At 37.6% G+C, this 16,119-nt stretch overlaps 1 protein-coding gene and 1 long non-coding RNA gene across 4 annotated transcripts; both read left to right on the forward strand.

The window, feature by feature from the left end:
* The first annotated feature begins 2,318 nt into the window (after window positions 1-2,318).
* CBR4 (carbonyl reductase 4) lies at window positions 2,319-9,058 on the forward strand. Of its 3 annotated transcripts, none has more exons than XM_062574696.1 (6): window positions 2,319-2,378; window positions 4,472-4,613; window positions 5,144-5,264; window positions 5,744-5,880; window positions 6,466-6,600; window positions 7,962-9,058. In XM_062574696.1, exons 2-6 carry the CDS (start codon window positions 4,472-4,474, stop codon window positions 8,138-8,140), a joined length of 714 nt encoding a protein of 237 aa, XP_062430680.1. In that variant the 5' UTR covers window positions 2,319-2,378; the 3' UTR covers window positions 8,141-9,058. The 3 variants fall into 3 exon arrangements, with proteins under 3 accessions (XP_062430680.1, XP_062430681.1, XP_062430679.1); XM_062574697.1 differs by lacking the exon at window positions 2,319-2,378 and adding an exon at window positions 2,386-2,535; XM_062574695.1 differs by lacking the exon at window positions 2,319-2,378 and adding an exon at window positions 4,095-4,114.
* Window positions 9,059-9,654: 596 nt separating this feature from the next.
* Window positions 9,655-15,767, forward strand: LOC134140311 (uncharacterized). Its single transcript, XR_009958383.1, has 4 exons — window positions 9,655-9,794; window positions 10,955-11,009; window positions 15,088-15,105; window positions 15,701-15,767. It is a non-coding gene; the product is annotated as an uncharacterized LOC134140311 (long non-coding RNA).
* The last annotated feature ends 352 nt before the right edge of the window (window positions 15,768-16,119 follow it).

Here is a 16,119-nt window from a genome sequence, read left to right on the forward strand (position 1 = left end):
ACAAAAACAATTAATGGTAAGTGTGCTTTGACAACCACAAGCATACAGAACAAGTTTTGAAAATGCTGATAGACCTTTGAGCAACTTAACTCTTCCATGTGTGACTGATGGGAGAGAGTTAAGAGCCTATAGATTAGGGTACCTATGTGATTAATAATCAGCATTCAAGTTCCTTTGTAAATCTAGCCTTAAATCTAATATCAAGAGGAATTTAAAAGAGCTGATATGAGAACTCCGTTATAGAAATGGCTAGTGGCCACTGTTTTATGATGTTATGCTTTGATTTGCATTTTATGCTCTTAGATGTGTAAGTTTTATTTTTTTTTCTCTCTGGTAATATAAAAATGCTTGCTTGAAAGCAGTATCTGTTATATGGCAGCATGGTTGAAGTATTCTAAGAAAAGAACAAAAGACTCTGCAAGAGAAGAGTATTTTTAGTGTCTGAATGCACTAGGCTTCACAAAAGACAGTTGCACCATTTTTGTATATTCACAGCTTTCAAAATGTAGAGAACCATGCAAGAATCATTAGACTGTATTTCCTTACTGATAGTAAACTAGACGTAGGAATGGCCTGTATTGAACTAGCTGTTACAAACCCAGACATTAAGGTTGGACCAAGCCTATTAGATAAAGTTCATATACATGCTGTGTGAGACACGGTACCCCAGAAAGGGGGGACTGAATGTGAGACTGGTTCCTCATTTGGACACCAGCAGCTCATCTTGTTTTAATGGGAATCAGTGCAAGTGAACTGGCTCAGATTAACTATGTTCAGACTATCCAGTCTCATGGATAGTCCAGAAGGTGTCCAGAAGAAGGAGGCTAACATCACTTTGACAAACACTTGGCTACTTCTGCCCCATGAATAAACACACATCTTACTCATTAACTCAGTAAGAATTACACAGAATCTTGTCTGAACTTTGGAAAAAGATACTTATTTGTCAACTGTGAGTTTTAAAAAAAGAAAAAAAGGGAGTGAAACATGTTTATTTTGTGTCAGCAAAGTCTTAACGGTACAGCAAAGATCAGCTTTCCTTTAACGTTTTTGAAAGGATGGGTCAACTCTCTTGATGAGGACACAGCTCACAGATAGGTCAAGTTGTAATTACTAACAAACAATTTTCACTTAAATTCTGGCCTGCGGCTGTACTCATAGGTATTCTCTCTTCAGAATGGCCTTCAGAAAACTTGCTGTATTGCTAAGGGCTAATTTTTTTCCCCTCCATGTTATTTTGCTTATCTGTGTCACTTGAGCAGAAAGCTGTAATTTCCCCCCTGTAAATGCTGACTCCTTGTTATGCTAGAGACTAAAAGTCTAAGTTGGAGACTATTCTGAGACCCTGTTTCAGCTCACTGTACGTTTGTCTTGCTCATCGCTAAGGCCTCCAGCCTCCCGCAGTATGGCAGAGACAAAACGTCACTGGATCACGAAATCTCATTGACCCTTTGCTAAATAGGGCCAGCTTGCGGGGTAAATGTACTTGCTTGAAGGAAGTGATTTTGCATACAATAATAAAATTTTGTATAGATGTTTAAGAATATGTGTATAGCAGTGTGTTTTTGCCTACCTAAAGAATGATCCATTGGAAAAGAATGATCTGAAATCCTGAGTGACAGCTTTTGAGTCAAAAGCAAGAATCTTACCAAGTTACACTCCCACTGGGCTCACAAATGCCAGTGCAATTTTGACACTTGTTACTTCATGGAACCTTTGAATAATCAGAAATGGTTAAAAAAATGTACTCTTGTGCACAAGTTGTGCTCAGGTTTATTCTCATTCCTTGGGTAAACCAATCTACTCAATGTGTATGACTTAAGAGTTCACAGAAACCCCTCTAGTACAGCATCTGACATGATGTCAGTAACATTACTGTCAAAACATACGGTTTATGGTAGTTCAATTGCACGCCATGAAGTTTATTTGGATTCCCAAACAGGAAGTCTTACAGCTGTCATGCAGTTTGGGTTTATCTACCCTTAAAGTATCTCTGCTTTAACTATATTGTGTGTTTCTTGGAGGTATTTTCTGACTGTGATCTCATGGGCCCTTCACATGTCAGGTCAGTTTATTTCCCGAGGTGGTGTGGGCAAGAAAAAAAAAGCTCCTAAAAACTCCCAACAAATTTAAAATTAAATTTTAAAAGTATCTTGAAAAGCCTTTTACGAATCCCTCCTTTGCAAGGCGCCGCCTTCGTGTTGCGGGGCATACGGAGCGCGGCTCCCGTCATGGCGCCGCCGCCGCGCGGGGACTACACGTCCCAGCCTGCCCCGCGGCGGGCGGGCTCCCAGCGGGCCCCGCGCCCCGCCTATGTCGCCGGGCTCCATCTTGAGCGCGACCGCGTGGCCCCGCTGCATGTGGGAGCGCGAGCGGCGGTGAGGAGCCCCGCGGCGCGACGAGAGCCCTTCGCCGGCCGCCGCGCCGTGTCGCCCCGGGAGCAGGAGGAGGAGCAGGGCTGAGCGCGCAGCTGGGCTGGGCGGGTGGCGCCTTCGTGGTCAGCGGGCGAACGCCGGCTCCCTCCCTGGCGGCCCGGTGGGCGGACTGCGCGCTGCCGCCCCCTGGTGGCGCGCGGGGCCGCGGCGGCCGTTAGGCCGTGCGCCGCGACCGTTGCGCGCGGGGCGGGGGCTGAGGGGCCCGTGGAGTGATGGCGCAGGGCGGGCGCGCTGCCGCGGGGCTGGTGCGGTTTGGATCGGCGTGCGCTGCGCGGAGGTGTTAATCTGAGGAAACGGCCAGCTCCGCCCGTGAAGGTCGGCGGCGGTAGTCACGGTGTAGCCGTGGTGGTCGCAGGTAGCTGGTTCGGAGAAGGGGCCCAATATAATGTCACAGCTGCGAGGCAAGAACTTTCAGGAATCTTTTGGGATAATTCTCTAAAAGAGTAGATCCTTTGCGATGGAGAAAGCAGACAGTATTATGTGTTTCTAATAAAAGACCTGACAACAAAATACAGGTCCGATGTGCCTCTGGCCCGCTAAGGCAGTCAGTGCTGAAGTTACTTGGGTGTGAGACCGTCTCTTCCAATCCAAATGCCTAATAAAGACTACACAAAAGATCACTTTCTGGTAGGGTAGTAGCGCCTATTTTTCATAAGTAGTGAGTTGTCTTCATGCAGGATGTCTTTCTGTACATGCCCTTTTGGAAGGGCCCCCACCTGAGATGCAAATATTTAGTTCCCTTGCCACTCTTAGGCTGAAGGCCAGTTTACGCTTGCCAGTTAGGAAGCAGACACATATATTGATTTCAAGCACCTGTGCTTGCTTGTTATTAGAGAGGGGTCAGCTGTGCTTCCAGGCCATACCGCACAATACCAAAAATCATTATGCTGTTATGTAAATTAATGGTGTGCCTCTGTAGTTAATATTACATATAGTTCTAGTTATCACCAGTCAAAAAGAGTATAATGGAACTTAGGCATGGGATAGGGTGACAAGATTAATGAGCTTGGACAGATTTTAAGCAGATATGAAATGGCTTCCATGGATATAGGATAGGAAGGTAAAATACAGAAGCATAGTCTCTGAGGTTATGAACTGTAAGAAGGTGGGAGGAAAAACATACAGCATTCTCTAATCAGAAAGCAAATTAATAAAAGGAAGTAATTTCCCACAAATGATGAAACTTGTTGCTCCAGGATGTTTTGGTGACTGAAAGTATAGTTGGGTTCAAAAAGGATTTATTCAGATTTATGGAAAAGAGGTTTGTTACTATTTAATATTATTATTTGAACTCTGCCTCAGGCTCAGAAAATTGCTAAATTGATTTTTTAGAGGTTGCACAGTAAAAAGATCATTCTGTACAAACATTTTCTTCTTAATACTCATTCCTAAGCAACTGTCAGGTTTTATCTAAGATAGCTAATTCAGAATCATTTCAGATTTCAATTTCAAAAAAACTTTTCTTCTTTAAAACCCAGAAACAAAAAATTAAGACTAGTAATGTAAACCTAATGTATTAAAGTCCTGTTCAAGTGATGCGTGCTGTTTGGATGTCTTCTATAGATACTTAAGGTGGAGTGAGACCTTGAGACCAAATGTCTTTAATACTGAAATAATGCAAGAACAGTATGGTTAGAACTACTGTGTTGGCTTTGACTAGTTTCCATGATGCCTTAGTGGTAAGTAACAACTGAAGAGTATATTAGGATCTTTAATTACAGAAACCATATTTCATCAACTAAGTTGGAGTTACCATAACGCTAGTAGTGCTGTGTTTTTATGACTACTTCAGAAGTACCAAGTTATTGCTGAAGTTTTTAAACATTAACTTGTATTTATATGTAGTAGTGGTATTGCATTTGGTTCAGCTATTTATTTTTTGGTTAAAAAGAGAAGTAATTTTATAATCCATATTATAAAAATTAATAAAAGCTATGTTATTAGCAAGAACACTGGCTATTCGGCTGTATTGGATCTGAAATTCATGCCAATCAGTCCTCATTGCTTTGTTTGCAATTTTCAAATTATTTTTGAAGATGGGCAAGGTTTGTGCTGTTTTTGGAGGATCACGAGGAATAGGAAGAGCTGTTGCAGAATTACTGGCACAGAAAGGCTGCCGACTGGCGATTATTGCTAGAAATCTGGAAGTAGCCCAAACCACTGCTCGTCATCTTGGCGGTATGTATGCTGCTTTGCAGTGCTTTCTTCGCTGTCTGATGCCTAGGCAACTTGTAAAAATAGATTATTAGTAGGTCAAAATAAACCTGCTTGTTAGTTAGATGCAGATGAAAATAAAACTGAGAAATTTTAAAAGTTCGAGATACTTTGTTTTTCACAATATACTTTGGGAAAGTTAAGTACGTTGCAAGTCTTATCTTACAGATAGAATAGCTGATAGTAAGGAAATTGTTCAAGGTCACACAAGTGTGTTAGTATGAATTAATTCGTTCTTGGTGTCTGGCCAGGCCAGAACTTAGACCCGTCTGCCTGTGCTGAACCTAAAATTTTAAAAGGCTGAAAATGTAGAATAAGAAATTGTCACATAACTAATCAGTACATTACTTGCAAATTGTCCTTGTTCAGTTGGGTTTCTCAAGTTAAAACTAGTTCTACCACTGTTCTTATAATTGAGTTTATATAGAGAGTCTTAAGAAGGTTTTTGAATCATGCGAGATCTATTGTTATGATGTGGCTTTATTTCAATACAGAAGGACATCTGGCACTTAGTTGTGATGTATCCAGAGAACAAGATGTCCAGAATGCTTTTGAAGAGATGCAGAAGATTTTAGGTCCTATTAATTACTTGGTTAATGCAGCTGGGATCAACAGGTTAGTTACAAGTTACAAGGTTATATGTAATGCTAGACCACACCGTCTTTTGGAAGATTATAAATATAGAAGAGGGCCTTTACATTTAGTAGCATATTGTTAATGTGTACATCTGAAAGCAAAATTAAGTATTTGTCAATATACTTCTAATGGAAGTTAATCTCTAGTAGATTAGATGATGAGTAGTTTCTGAGTTTGTTCCCTAACTATTCCTCTTTCCACCCCTTCACTCTCTAAAATGGTCCAAAACAATATTTGATACTTTTTGCAATAATGTTTTTTGTTAGCAGAACATCTTACCTACTTTTTTCTGCTATGTGTAATCCTTACAGTTTCATAATTTTGAATGCTAGATTATATAGAACCATATAAAGCCCTATTACAATACCATTCATTTGTCAAGTTTAATCAAGAGTAAATGTGTTTAGTGAGTAGTCCCATGATTTCTTTTGTATTATTTTTTGGTTCCCTATTCGTAGGGATGGCTTGTTACTGAGAACAAAGGCTGAAGATATGATAGCCCAGATTCACACTAACCTTCTGGGAACAATGTTCACGTGCAAAGCTGCTGTAAAAAGTATGATTCAACAACAGGGAGGTGCTATTGTTAACATAGGTAAGTTGCTATTCTAAACCAGTGCAAGTATATATAAATCAGTTTAACAGAAAATTTTAGCAGGTATAACATAATGAAATACTACTTTTTTAAATTGATGGATTTTTTTTCTGTTTAGTCACTGTATTTTTACCATTTCTTTGTGAATGTTTATCTCTTATGCAACTTAAGCAACTTATAAAAACACCTTGTATCAGTAATAAACACCTCATTTCCTGTTTTTCAGAATTTTACTGTGCTTTATCAACTCTTTTAGCAACTAAATTTACCAGCTACCAGTTATTAATTAGAATCAGATAGGTACAGGTGTTTGAGGGAGGTTCTGTGCAAGGATACTTTTTCTAGAAAGCTTTCTCTTTTAATTTCTTGGCACATGTTAGTGAACATATATATGTGCATTTCACAAAAATCACACATAATTGAGTGATTTGCTTATCCTAGTGATAGGCTATAAAACACATTCACTAAGGTGCTTTTTATTCCTTCTTTACAATTCATTTTCATTCTGATTTTAAAACCAAAATGATATAACTAGTATAAGCATCCAAATTAGTAATTTGATCTTCTCTTTGATGTTTATTTTAGGAAGTGTTGTAGGAATTAAAGGCAACTCTGGTCAAAGTGTGTACAGTGCTAGCAAAGCAGGATTAGTTGGATTTTCACGCTCTCTTGCTAAAGAAGTAGCAAGAAAGAAAATTCGAGTCAATGTGGTTGCTCCAGGTTAGTATATGTGAAGTTACTCTATCTTTGGCTGTTACGGTAACTGATCTACAAGATTGCTGGATGTTTGCTCTTCTCTGAAAGTAACAAGGTATTTTCTTTAACTTTTGTAAGCAAAACCCTCTTTTTCTCTCTCTTTTTCTTTTCAGTTTAAGTATAATGTGTTCTTTCAGTAAAAGATCACCTCTTTGAAGAGAACACTGAGAAGTTTGGGGGAGTAGGTCTTCCTGTTCCTCTATCCATTGTTCCATAATGACTTTTTTATTTTGTTCCTTCTTCAAAACCCGCTATCCTTACAGGTGAAGGTATAGAAATAATACTAGCAGATTGCTAGTTACCTGTTCTGCTAGAGAGTGCTTACTTGTTATTAGGGAAACATAAAAGACCATGAGAAGCAGACATGAAGGTATCGCTGTCTTTCCCTTTTAGTGATAGGAGAGAATCTAGAAAGAAAGTTCTATAAAGATGAGGCTATGATTTCGTAAGATAATCTTTTCCAGTCTAATAAATCACCACCCCTTGAGAGAAAATCTCTTCTGACTTTCCTGAACTTCTCTGCTCATGACTGTGTACTCTGGTCCTCAGCTTGTGGTAGCTCTGATGCCTTTAAGACCTCTGCATGAACCAGTTCAAATTGTGAACTAGGCAGGAGAAATATTTTTTCTTGTTTAGTGAGTCTAACAGCTCACAGAAGGCTCTAGAGCCATCACCAGGGGCAGGACTCTGCAGCAGAAAGCAGAGCTGAGACTTTCCTGTTTTGGTGGCAGGTAGACATTAAGTCAGATCAGCTCTTTATCAAGCTGCAGCTTAGGTGAACAGAAATGAACAGTGTGGGAAAAACTGAATCTCAGTTAATGAAAATTTGTAAGGAAATATTTTTTCAAAACTGTGAAGAAATATTCAAGTAAGTGTGGTGATAGAAATTCTGCAAGTGCTATAATAAGTTATATAATATAGTGGAAACACTTGCAAGCTGTAGGTGTTTCTTGCTATAGATTTCATATCTAGTTTTATTGAAAGTGTTTTGGTAAAATAATTATATTTTGTCTTCCAGAAAAGTGATACTAAATATGGGGTTGTGCCCAAGTCTATAGAGTTACAGTTTTTTTTCATGGACTTCTATGGATTCTGTATTTGGATTGTTACATCCAACTTACTGTAGGATGGAAGACATTGTATTGGTTAGGAAAAAAAAATGTTCTCTGCTATAAAATGGTGTGACCTGAGTTCTGTAGCTTTTAAGAATGATAGCTGGTACTGAATTTTGGTCATAGTTTTCACTTGGGAGGATTCCAGGAAAAAATGAGCTTGAAAAATTTAGTTGCAGATTATGTAACTCTTCAGATTTTCTCCTCTCTTAGGCTTTGTTCACACAGAGATGACTGCTCATTTGGAAGAAGATCAGTTGAAGAAAACAATTCCTCTTGGGAGATTTGGAGAGCCTCATGAAGTTGCACAAGCTGTTGTCTTTCTCCTAGAGTCCCCTTACATTACAGGAAGTATTCTAATTGTAGATGGAGGCTTGCAGCTTCAGACTTAAATGCTACATTGAATAAATACCCTAGTCATGATGGTACTTACAAAACATACAGTAATCAAAGGGAGGAGGCAAAAAAATTAGCTGCAGATTGACATATGTAATTGACTTGATACATGTTGCACTTTATTACTTATGAATTATCACTGACTAGAGGGTATGTTTAGTTAAATGAAAAAATCCACATAGTATTACAAAGTCTCTGTATGTAACATAAAATTTTAAAAAAGATTTGGTTTGGAATGATGATAACTTTAAATTATATCTTCATATATCTTAAAAGCATTATATTTTTATAAAGTCATATTTTCCAATTTGGGATAGCATGGAGATTATATTCTGAATTATTATGTTGCACAAAGATAAATAAAATGTGGAGGCATGTTTACTGGTTGGCAATTATGATTGCATGAAATTTATCATGTAGAGAGAGGTTTGTGAATTGTTTTATTTTTTTTATTCTTATCAGTCCCTAGAAATTTGACTTCCTTTTTTTGTTTGCTTATAGCCGACACTACAAAGCTAGAAGCTTCTAGATCTCCAGCATACCTGAATTGCCTTTAGAAGATTTAATGATATGTAATGCACTTCTTTATAAAGACAGAACCTGCTCAGTTCTGTTCTTAAATATGTGTACAGCACTCATTCATTTCAGCAGCTCTTGAGGATACATTGAAGGATTCCTGATTGGTCATTGGAAACGCTGATTTTGTACTGAAAATACACTGCAAACTGTATGGTTGCAGGCCTTCCCCATAAAAGATATAAAAGTAGCTGTGCTTTTTCACAGACTTGAAACATATTTAGAAACAAATAACAATTCCAAAGTGTAAAGTTAAGGTATATTGCTGTATATCTTCTTGAAAACTTAATTCTACTGCGTTGTACTGATGATCTTTAATATTTATGTACAGTCAATAAAATAGCCATTTATCTTATTCATTTATCTTATTACTCTGCTTTTGAAGCAGAGTAATTTTTCAACTCTAGACGATCTTGAGTGTTCTTTTTGCTGAAGTATTACCAGAAGTTTGACCTCGGGCTTTTCAGTTCTGATCAAGTGCTTCTTGGTAGCTGATGTTTTTATCTTCTCTGAAGAAAACTATGAGTGTGGTTTAGGACATTCACTTCTTAGCTTCAGTGTTCATTGCATCATGATACAGATGTTGGTTCAGCTTTTGAAATTATTTTCCCTCTTGGCACAAACTGAAGTGCAGAAAGAAGAGATCTCACTGATGATAACTTGGAGTCTTTAAAGTCTGAGATTTTCTTCATTTGTGCAGCTGAGAAATTTTGTCTTTGTGCCAGAAAACAGTGCATGTTCAAGTTCCTTGATGGTAGATATGAGAAATAATATAAAGAATGATTGTATTTTCAAAGGTTTTAAAGGTAATTGTGTTACTCACTGTGGAATCTAAAATATCATTGGGGTAGGTCTATCCTTATCTTACTGATACCTCTTTGTTGAGAAGTGTTGTTTGCTGTGAAAAATTGTGTGTCATTCATGCCTTTGTACCAAAAATGTAATTTCTAATTCTGTTTCTTTGTGTTAGGAGGAATTGGCCAAAGTATAGATGATTTTTTTTTTCAGAGGTCACTGATGGTGAAGGAAGACAGCTGGTACTCCTGTTTTTACTATTCAAGGAGTAATGTGTCAGTAAGTTGGTTGCTGCCCATACCTGTCCTTAGTATCTTACAAGCAAAGGTTGTGTGACACATTTTGACTGTGAGCCAAACTTAAAAGACTAAAAGGAGTTCCTTATTAGTGAGCTCTGGACCCAATTATTATCATCATTTCACTGGTAAGTTATTAGCAACAGCACTTTTATTCTGTATTTGTGATTAACAAAATGCTACTGCATAACATTCTGCAAATGTTGCAACACTCACTGTATTTTTCATTACTGTAATTGTTGGTTATGCTATAGGACCTGAGTGAGATGTGGGTAGCCTTAAAATCATATTTCAAAAAAAATTTTTTTTTTCACTTCAAACTGGTAAAGTAGAACTGAAACCTAGTAGTGATCTGTTTCAGGATTTACTGTATGCATATACATTAAGAACATACCATCTTTATTTGTCAGACTGAGGTTGTGCTTGCCTGGTGTTATGTCTCAGTAGTGAATGCATAGGGTGAATAACAGGTCAAGTGCATTGTGGTGTCTCCTTAGAATATTCTTGAATCCTCCAGCAATTTGTGATTGATATGTTTTAAACTTGCTATTTGATAGCTCTGATTGAGGCCTGCTGGTTCATATATTTGATGAGACATTATAAAAACCTCTGTGCTATATCCATACCACTCTTGAATTTGTAGACCTTTATCATATCCTATCTCAACTGTTTCAAACTGAAGAGCCCTATTTCTTTTAGCTGTTCCTTATTGGAAAGCTGTTTCATACCTTTGGTAATCTTTGTTGTCCTTTGCTATATTTTTTTGTTTGTTTGTTTCTAAGGAGGGAAGAGCAAGTGGAACTGCTTACAGTATTCTAGATGCTGGTGCGCTGTGGATTTTTTTTTTTTTTTTTTTGAAAAGTGTTTTGTTTTATGTTGTGTCAAAAAATAATGCCTAATTATTTTGCCTTTTGCTGACCATTGAGCTTACGTTTTTAAAATTTATCTAAGAAATATATATCTGAACTATAACTCAGTCTTGAATAGTTAATTGTCAGTTTGGATTCAAGTTTCCTCAAACCAGTTAGAAGTATGTTGTACTGCACTAGCCCCAAAAGATGTCTGTGGGATTCTGTTGGCAATTCATGTCTTCAGAAAAGAATGACTACAAAATCATACTCTTTTTCTTCTATTTTTTAACAGTTTACTGGTATGATGACTTACCTTCATGGCAGCGTGGGATCTTTAATGTTCTTTGGTAAGGGAACATGTCAGGTGCCTTTTACAATTTCAAGCATGCTGTATTTAATTAATCTCCCTTACTCACATACTCTCTTGGCCTTTTAAAGTACTCTGAAATGTTTGTAAAACATGACTTCCCTGTGCAAAAGCAACACTGACTTTCCTCGGTATGTTTATCCAATTTTTTATATGCCCTTAGAACAATTTCTGGCAGTTTGCTGTGTACGGAGAACAGATATTAAATTAATTTGTATGTCGTTAGATCTCTTGGAAGTCTCTTAAAAAACAGGTACCCTTTCCCCTGCAAAAAAATCCTAAAAGCCTGGTGTCACTGTAGCCAACTTACAGTTGTCTGACAATGAGGCAGTTTTATCTGAGCAGTTTTGCACTGCAGTTATTTGATTTCCTTTAGAACTTTGGAGTGATACTACCCAGCCTTGGCAATTTGTCACTATTTGCTCTGTAGCCCGTTTTTCTACTGTTTTGCTTTGATGCAAATAACTAATTCAGTGTTCAGGGGATTTTTTGTTGCATTTTTCCCCCCCACCATTCTATGACCTTACCTCCTTTAAGCACTTTGCTTTTTATTTTGTTCATCTGCTCATCTTACTTAGGAACCACATTCCTAATGTGGTGTTCAATTTATATGTCTTGGGGGGGTGGTGGTGCAGAATTGTTCCTGTAAACTCTGATCTGCCTGTAACTTTTACGTTCAGTGACAGACTCCCTCCGGCTGCTGAAACTTTTTTTAAAGGTTGACTTCTAGATTCTGATAGTTGTTAATCCATGCCAGCTCTCTCCATCTGTCCTTCCCCTTCTTTTCCTCCCACAAAAGAAGTGTAAGTTAGCATTGTATATTTAAAGTCATCACTGTGGAAGCTGAATACATACAGTCTTGGTGTTGTCTTCAAGCACTGTATGTTCTAATTTTTTGGCTTTTCCTTTTAGGTTCATTTCAACGTATTCCCATATTTTTATGTTGCTCCCTTTTTAGGAAGGTAGATGCTACAGTGGTCAACTGTTTATTAATAAAAACTTGGTCAGTATTCTTGCAGAAATAAAGTTATCATTACAAAGTCATGCTTTGAAAATGACGTTTTCTGTCAGGTCTTGTATGCTTTTTGGGACCACAGTCCGAGTTGGGAGCCCCTGACTGACTGCATGAAACAACTATGTATTTAAAAAGGGTAATCTAGACGTCTTTGGTGTGACATTTACCAGACTTGCAGGTAGCTGAAGTCTTTCATTACAGTTATGTTGTCTGCCTTACTGTCTGTAATCTCCCTGAGAATATCATAGGTTCTGCCATTGTCTTAATTGTGTGGGTGATAACATAGTCTAACAGCAGGTTTTATCATAGTACACCTGGAATTTTAATCTGTATATGATTTGGTATCTAGTTTGAAGGCCTTTTAAGAATTTATGTATGTACACATACATATGTATGTGCGTGTGTGTACTGATTTGTCTTATTTCCATCTTGGTTTCCATAATAGGTATGCCTGTTATGTCACTGTCCTTGATTAAAACCAGACATTGAGGTTTCCCATCTTGTACTTTTGTCATTTATACCAAGCTATATATATATATGTTTTGTTTGTGTGGTTTTTTCCTTCTTTCAAGAGGACTGCGTGCTTGAGTTATTTTTCCTAATTTCTCATTTGAATTTTGAAAATCTCTGTCCACTTTCTTAATAGAGATAGGAAGTTTTTATGACTGCGTTCATCAAGCAGTTGAGCGTATGCTTCATCTGATGAGTTCTCACTTGCTATATTGCTTAAAACTTTACTGTCATCTTTTATTAAGTACCAGCATTTTGCTGCTTTTTAGTCTAGGATGAGCTCTGTTATAGATTCCCACTGTTCCAACAGTTTCTCTAGTTCCTGAGGAATCTGTACTCTTCTTTCCTCTACTTGTCTTTTCAGACATGCGTTGAAATTTGCTTCTTTCCCTTGCTCTGGGAGCATTTTGAAGAAGGCTGCTCTTCAGGTCTGGTCTTTAACTTAACCTACGTTTTATTCCAGATCTCTTGTTCCGCTGCACCATGTGTCACTGGTACCTACGTGGCCTGGCACTACCTTACAGATTTTCTAGATATCCATCAAGGCACATTTTTAAGGTGGCTGCCTTTGCAGCTGGCATTTAATTCACCGTTCGGCCCCCTTGTACAGCAAACCCCTCTCAGGCAGTCACCCATAATTATTGTTTTATTTCTTGGTTCCATCTGGGTTCCTGCTTCAGAAAAGATAACCCTGATAAAAGAAGATTGTGTGTTGCAGTATTTACTTATTTATCTGCCCCACCTTGTCTCTGCCTTGTTGTTCGAAAACCAAAAATCATTCTTGATTTTACACTTGATTCAGGTGAAATTTTTTAGATTGTGTGATTTGCCTGTTGTAGGCTGTACTTAATTTCTGGAGCACACTGTAGGCCTAGAAAGTTAATTGTTTTGTATCTCTTTGCTGCATTTTTCGAGCATTTGGGAAGATGATGGACTACTTTTGTTGTTTTTTTCCTGTAGGTGAGACAGTTGTTGGAACCCTACTTGTCCCTCTTAGCTCTTGAGAGATGTATTTATAGTTTAGAGTTCACTATAGCAAACTCACTATATTAAGCTTTTTCTTTCTTTTTAGGCATGTATCACAACGGGTTATTATCTATAGCAACTTCTAGCAGGGTACCGAGGTGCCTGTGGGTAGTTATTTGTTTTTTAAATATTGCAACTGTAGGTAGGAGATGTAGTGAGGAACAGCTTTTACAGACCTCCTTTTAAACAAAAGGAAATAATACATCCTGCGTACAATAGTGTGTGATATCCCATGAGGAAATTTCAGTTTGGCCTCCTGAGGGCAGTCTATCCTAAGACGTTATGTTGGAAATTACTTGATTAATGTAGCTATATAGTTCTGGGAAAGTTGCCTGTTTAGATGACAGGTCAATAACTTGTGTTAGTACTGATGAAAAGTTGGTAACTTACACTCCTGCTGTCAGTTTTCTGAAATCCAAATCCATGTATTCTGCACTATTTTGAGATACAAGGCAGGGTTTTTAAAGACTGAAAGGATTGCAGTATTGAGTTCCAGTGAAATTTGGATAGAAAGTGGATATCTAAATCTCAGCCTTCAAAATACTACATTATTGTTTACAGGTAAAATGCACATTATAATGATTAACCACTGCTCTTAGTCAAATTTTCCTCCTTTGGTCTGTTGCACGGTTGCAAAGGCTAGTGTTGGATGAAACTGAAATGTGTATTGCCTGTTGCAGTTATATGTCTTCAAATATATATATTTATATATTTGAAGTACAGCATAGTATAGTTCATTTAAATAAAACTAATCAAAAATGAACTTTCCCAGACCAGATGTACCACTTACTTCATGTAATTAATCAATATTTGAAAAGAAGAAGGAGCAAATATAGTGAGAAGAGTCTTTAAGGAGCGTTCCCTGTGCTTATGGCCTGTAGAAGTAAGAACTCTGTTGAAGCCCAGATCGACATATTTTTTTCACCCACACGTTCTGTTCAGTTTCAGACCTATAGATGGGCTTATATGTTGAAGGTTCTTTTTTGCTGCAGATATATCTACTGGGTTAATAACTAATATTACCTCTACCTTGCCTGACATCTTTAGATCAGTGTTGCTACAAAAACTGTTCTGTATTTTACGCTTTTATTTTTCATATTAGCAGCTTATATTTATCAAGATCTGGGATATTGTTGGTCCATTTCATTAAAAAAAAAAAAAAATCACTGAAACTAGCAATCTGTTTTTTATCTCCTTTTTAAAAATGTATCAGATCTAATGCTGATAAAATGTTTCTCCTTTTTTTTTCCTCAGTGTATTTTACTGTGATAGTCTCAAATTATGAAGTGGAAATTAATATTTCTGTACATTTTTTTAAAACTAAGATAGCTATAGCTAGTTGGAGAGATTACCAGTTTGGGTATAATGGTGTAGAATATGCTGAGACAATGTATAAGTAAAAACCATCTACTTTCACTTGGTATCATTATGGCCAGATGAAGATCTTACAGGTACAGCATACCATTAACTGCCCTTTACTTACTTCCTGCGTATCTCATTTTGTCAGCACGGAATCAGTCCTTAGGTAAGCATCTGACGTCATTTGTTGCATGCTTTTTGTGACCAATCCTGTTCTCCATATTTTTTATTACTTTTCTTTTACTGAACTTACTTGATAATGCGGTTGAATTTCTTGTATTCTAAATAATCTCAGAAACTAAAATCTGATGATAACCAATTTGTTCATTGCTATCTTATGGATATTGCAAAAATTAAAATGTTGACAACTGTAGTGACAAAAGATATTTGATACTCATAAATTATGCAGCAAGTTTGTAAATTTGGTTAAAAGGAAAATACAGATAACTAGAAATACTTAGAGGTGTGGGCATGTACAGTGAGAGTAAAGGCAATAGGAGTGTGGAGGACAGCTGTCACTAAGCTAACACCGTTCTGAGCACGTGGAGCTCCAGGGCGGATGCTGTTTCCAGACCACTAGTTTAGGTGGTCTTGCATGCTCAGCAGAGAGGTGGGGTTGAAATTGTTGTCTCATTTTGAACAATTTATTTAGGGATAACTGCAGGTTGATTATGTGGCATTGCTGAAGCATGATAGTGTGGCAGCATGACATTTGTTTCATAAATCCTAATTTAGAAATCTGCCAACTTTGTATTTTAAAGGCTAACTGTGCTCAAAGTATGTGTTGCACCTACATGATGAAGGCTGTACTGTAAACATGACTCCACCCATATGTTGAAGGCCTATTAAAAGCCCTAACTTTCATTGCAGTTTACTTCTTGCTGCTGTCTGTCTGACTCTTGCTATTTATCAGGCTAGTTTATATATTTCTGTTGAAAACTTCCCGTAACCCTAGAAAAAAAGATAGTATTGTGAGTGACTCTGTTTTGTATAGATGCTCTCTAGTGTATGCAGCTGCCTCTTGATCATGAGATGATTGCCAGCAGTGGAGTGGAGCTGCATCCCATTTCTGCATGTTCTTGTAGCTTTTTTATTGGAAGGCTGCAACAGAACGGAGACCAACGGTAGTGTAGTTCACCACGTAGTTCACTCATAGTTTTCGGGGTACCAGGCTAAAGTC

Source organism: Rhea pennata, chromosome 4 (genome assembly GCF_028389875.1).
Source record: "Rhea pennata isolate bPtePen1 chromosome 4, bPtePen1.pri, whole genome shotgun sequence".
Classification (NCBI taxonomy): domain Eukaryota; kingdom Metazoa; phylum Chordata; class Aves; order Rheiformes; family Rheidae; genus Rhea; species Rhea pennata.